At 43.2% G+C, this 3,876-nt stretch overlaps 1 protein-coding gene across 1 annotated transcript; it reads right to left on the minus strand.

The window, feature by feature from the left end:
• Positions 1 to 1,557: 1,557 nt before the first annotated feature.
• On the minus strand, positions 1,558 to 2,325 carry LOC138955526 (uncharacterized). Its single transcript, XM_070327113.1, has one exon. It carries the CDS (start codon positions 2,323 to 2,325, stop codon positions 1,558 to 1,560), a length of 768 nt encoding a protein of 255 aa, XP_070183214.1.
• Positions 2,326 to 3,876: the final 1,551 nt, after the last annotated feature.

Here is a 3,876-nt window from a genome sequence, read left to right on the forward strand (position 1 = left end):
CCTAAAAACACGCAAAAAATCTTTTTCATTAACAACGCCCTGATTTAACCACACAAAACCAAAACCGTACTCATACAATTTACAACGGACACCTGAGGCCCAGTTCGTTTTACCACTTTCATCCATTTTATACAACATTTCGTAGGATTTACGAGGAAGTCTGTGCGCCTCCATCTTTAACAATTTCAACCAGTAGCTAATGCATCTTAAAATAGAATTCAAATATATCGGATATCTGTTTGTCTCGCCATATACAAGATCATTAGGTGTTCGCATTCGAACTCCTAAGAACTTCTTCAGTGCAAATAAATTGACTTTTTCACACTGCAGAGCAGCCTTATCCAGTCCCCATATCTCCGCACCATACTGTACTATTGGTTGTACTTGGGAATCAAACAACTTCAAAAAAACATCCAAACTATTATTATTAAGCACAGATAATCTTTGTATAATACACATCAGAGCATTTTTGGCCCGGCTTGAGAGATCGCCACAGGCAGCAGTAAAACTAAGTCGAGTTGAAAACAATATTCCTAAATACTTATACACGTTTACAACTGGTAATATATCACCCTCATATGTCCATCTTTCCCTTGCACTCAAATATCCACCCTTCCTAAACACAATAATGTTACTTTTACTCATGTTTACCTTTAAATGAAGAGAAGACACTGCCCTGCGTAAATTATTTAACTGATTCTGCAGACCCACAACAGTCTCTGATAACAACAATAAATCATCAGCAAGCAAAAGAATAAACAATTCCAAATAGTCATCAGTAAATGTGGCACCATGTCTTCCATTCTCAATTATCTCAAGTGCTAATTCATTAATAAAGAGAGAAAATAAAACTGGGCTACATACATCGCCCTGTTTAACACCAAATGTACAATTAATATAATCCGTAAACTTTGCTCCACATCTCACTTTTATTTTTACATTATCATACATACTCTTCACACACCTAAAGAGTTTCCCTTTTATACCGTTTTTTAACAGAATTGGCCAGAGCAAAGCTCTATTGATGGAATCAAACGCTTTCTCAAAATCTATAAAGGCAACATACAGCTTACGATTCAAAGAAAATTGTTTCTGTACAAAGGCCAAAAGTGTAAACATATGATCAATAGTGGAATAATTCTTCTTAAAACCAGCTTGATATTCCCCCGTACTGTTATTACATTCAATCCATTCTTGCAACCTGTTATTAATCACAGTACTATAGACCTTGCTACTAACATTACACAGCGAAATTCCACGATAATTATTTGGATCATTCACATCGCCTTTCTTAAACAAAGGGATAACAATGGACTCTGTCCAACTTTCTGGAAATACACCCTTGGAAAACAAAAAATTAAACAAGTGTACCAAAAAGTCAATCCCTGGAGAAAAAACATTTTTCAACAGTTCTCCTATTATTTCATCAGGCCCAGCAGACTTTTGAGGTTTTAACTTTCTCATTGCAATCAAAACTTCTTCTTTTGAAATAGGACGATTCAAAATACCTTCATCGTCTTCATATTCTATTTCTTCAGCCTCAATTACATCTTTTTCCTATTTCCGTTCATGCAGACGATCGTCTTTATCAACCACACATTTCTTCCCATTGATGACTAGGTGGTCGTATATCATTGTCGCCTTCTTGCCATCTTTCTGAGCCGCTTTCAGATGTGGAGTGAGCTTCTTCCTGATGTCTCTCACACGTTGAGAGAAATCTTCACCAATAAAGATGTCGCTACCTTTGAGCTTTCTTTTTGCTTTAAGAATCTGCTCCTTGTCTTTGTAGAAGCAACATCTAGCGATAACTGGCGAGTCTGGCTTTGCACTGACCCGGTGCACGCGGTCAAACTGGATATCTCCTGCCAACTCAAGCTTGTCGACAATGAGCTCTCTCACCGTAGCTTCACAGTCTTCCCATTTTTCGTTTTCCTCCCTCGGCAGTCCGTAAAACATCACATTGTTTCTTTTGGACCTACATTCTAGATCATCGGTCTTTGCCTCTAAACGCTCCACTTTCGTTTTCAAGACATCGTTCTCACTTTTCAGCTCATTGTTCATTCGCCACACTTTCGATACTTCTTCTCTCACTTCCCGCACCTCTTCTTGGAGATTTGCAAAGCCATTTTTCATTTCCTTTATGTCACCTTTTATGTCAGCCAGCAGATCCATAACATCTCTCAGACTAGGTTCGCCGTCAACAGATGACGTGGCAGAAGCGGCAGATGCACCACGTTTAGGGTTAGGTCCAGGGTTGAGCTCGATGTCTCCACATTGGTGCAGAATGTTTCCGAAGTACAGCAAGACCAGTAACAAACCTACCATGACACCGGTTGGCCTGTTTCGGATTTTCAACACACGCTGATACATGGCCGCCTTCTCCTTTGCACGTCGAAACATGAAACTGGCAAATACAAACGCAAATCTGCCAATAGCACCCCTAAAGTCAAGTGCTGCAGATGGCATGGTGGCTTGGCACTCACTAGGCAAACTTTCAAGGTACCTAATTGACGTTGTACAGAGTAATTAACAAAAACGACGGAGCTCCTTTTTCATGCGTCACGCATCGATGTAAGCTCGTTCACACACAATCAGAGAGAGAGAGAAAGAGAGAGAGAGAGAGACAGAGAGACAGAGACAGACAGAGAGATAGGGAGATAGAGAGAGAGAGAGACAGAGAGAGAAAGAGAGACAGAGAGAGAGAGAGAGAGAGAGAGAGAGAGACAAAACAGACAGAGACCCCAATGTGCAGCAGTGTGTGACGACACAAGGGTCCGGGTAGGCTTGCACCTATCATCATGACCTGTCTCTTCTTACAGCCAGTGTGTAGACTTGTTTTCTCTGAGCGTCATCATGACCTGTCTCTTCTTACAGCCAGTGTTGTGTAGACTTGTTTTCTCTGAGCGTCATCATGACCTGTCTCTTCTTACAGCCAGTGTTGTGTAGACTTGTTTTCTCTGAGCGTCAGCCTGCCTGTCCTCATAGCCAGTGGTGACCGACAAGACAGACATGGGGTGTAGAGATGTAACCTGTCCTGTCCTCATAGCCAGTGGTGACCGACAAGACAGACAAGGGGTGTAAAGATGTAACCTGACCTGTCCTCATAGCCAGTGGTGACCGACAAGACAGACAATGGCTGTAGAGATGTAACCTGACCTGTCCTCATAGCCAGTGGTGACCGACAAGACAGACAAGGGCTGTAGAGATGTAACCTGACCTGTCCTCATAGCCAGTGGTGACCGACAAGACAGACAAGGGGTGTAGAGATGTAACATGACCTGTCCTCATAGCCAGTGGTGACCGACAAGTCAGACAAGGGGTGTAGAGATGTAACCTGTCCTGTCCTCATAGCCAGTGGTGACCGACAAGACAGACAAGGGGTGTAGAGATGTAACCTGTCCTCATAGCAAGTGGTGACCGACAAGACAGACAAGGGGTGTAGAGATGTAACATGTCCTCATAGCCAGTGGTGACCGACAAGACAGACAAGGGGTGTAGAGATGTAACCTGTCCTCATACCCAGTGGTGACCGACAAGACAGACAAGGGGTGTAGAGATGTAACCTGTCCTCATACCCAGTGGTGACCGACAAGACAGACAAGGGCTGTAGAGATGTAACCTGTCCTCATAGCCAGTGGTGACCGACAAGACAGACAAGGGGTGTAGAGATGTAACCTGACATGTCCTCATAGCCAGTGGTGACCGACAAGACAGACAAGGGGTGTAGAGATGTAGGCCTGTCCTCATAGCCAGTGGTGACCGACAAGACAGACAAGGGGTGTAGAGATGTAACCTGTCCTGTCCTCATAGCCAGTGGTGACCGACAAGGCAGACAAGGGGTGTAGATATGTAACCTGTCCTCATAGCCAGTGGTGA

This window comes from Littorina saxatilis, unplaced genomic scaffold (assembly GCF_037325665.1).
Source record: "Littorina saxatilis isolate snail1 unplaced genomic scaffold, US_GU_Lsax_2.0 scaffold_354, whole genome shotgun sequence".
NCBI lineage: Eukaryota > Metazoa > Mollusca > Gastropoda > Littorinimorpha > Littorinidae > Littorina > Littorina saxatilis.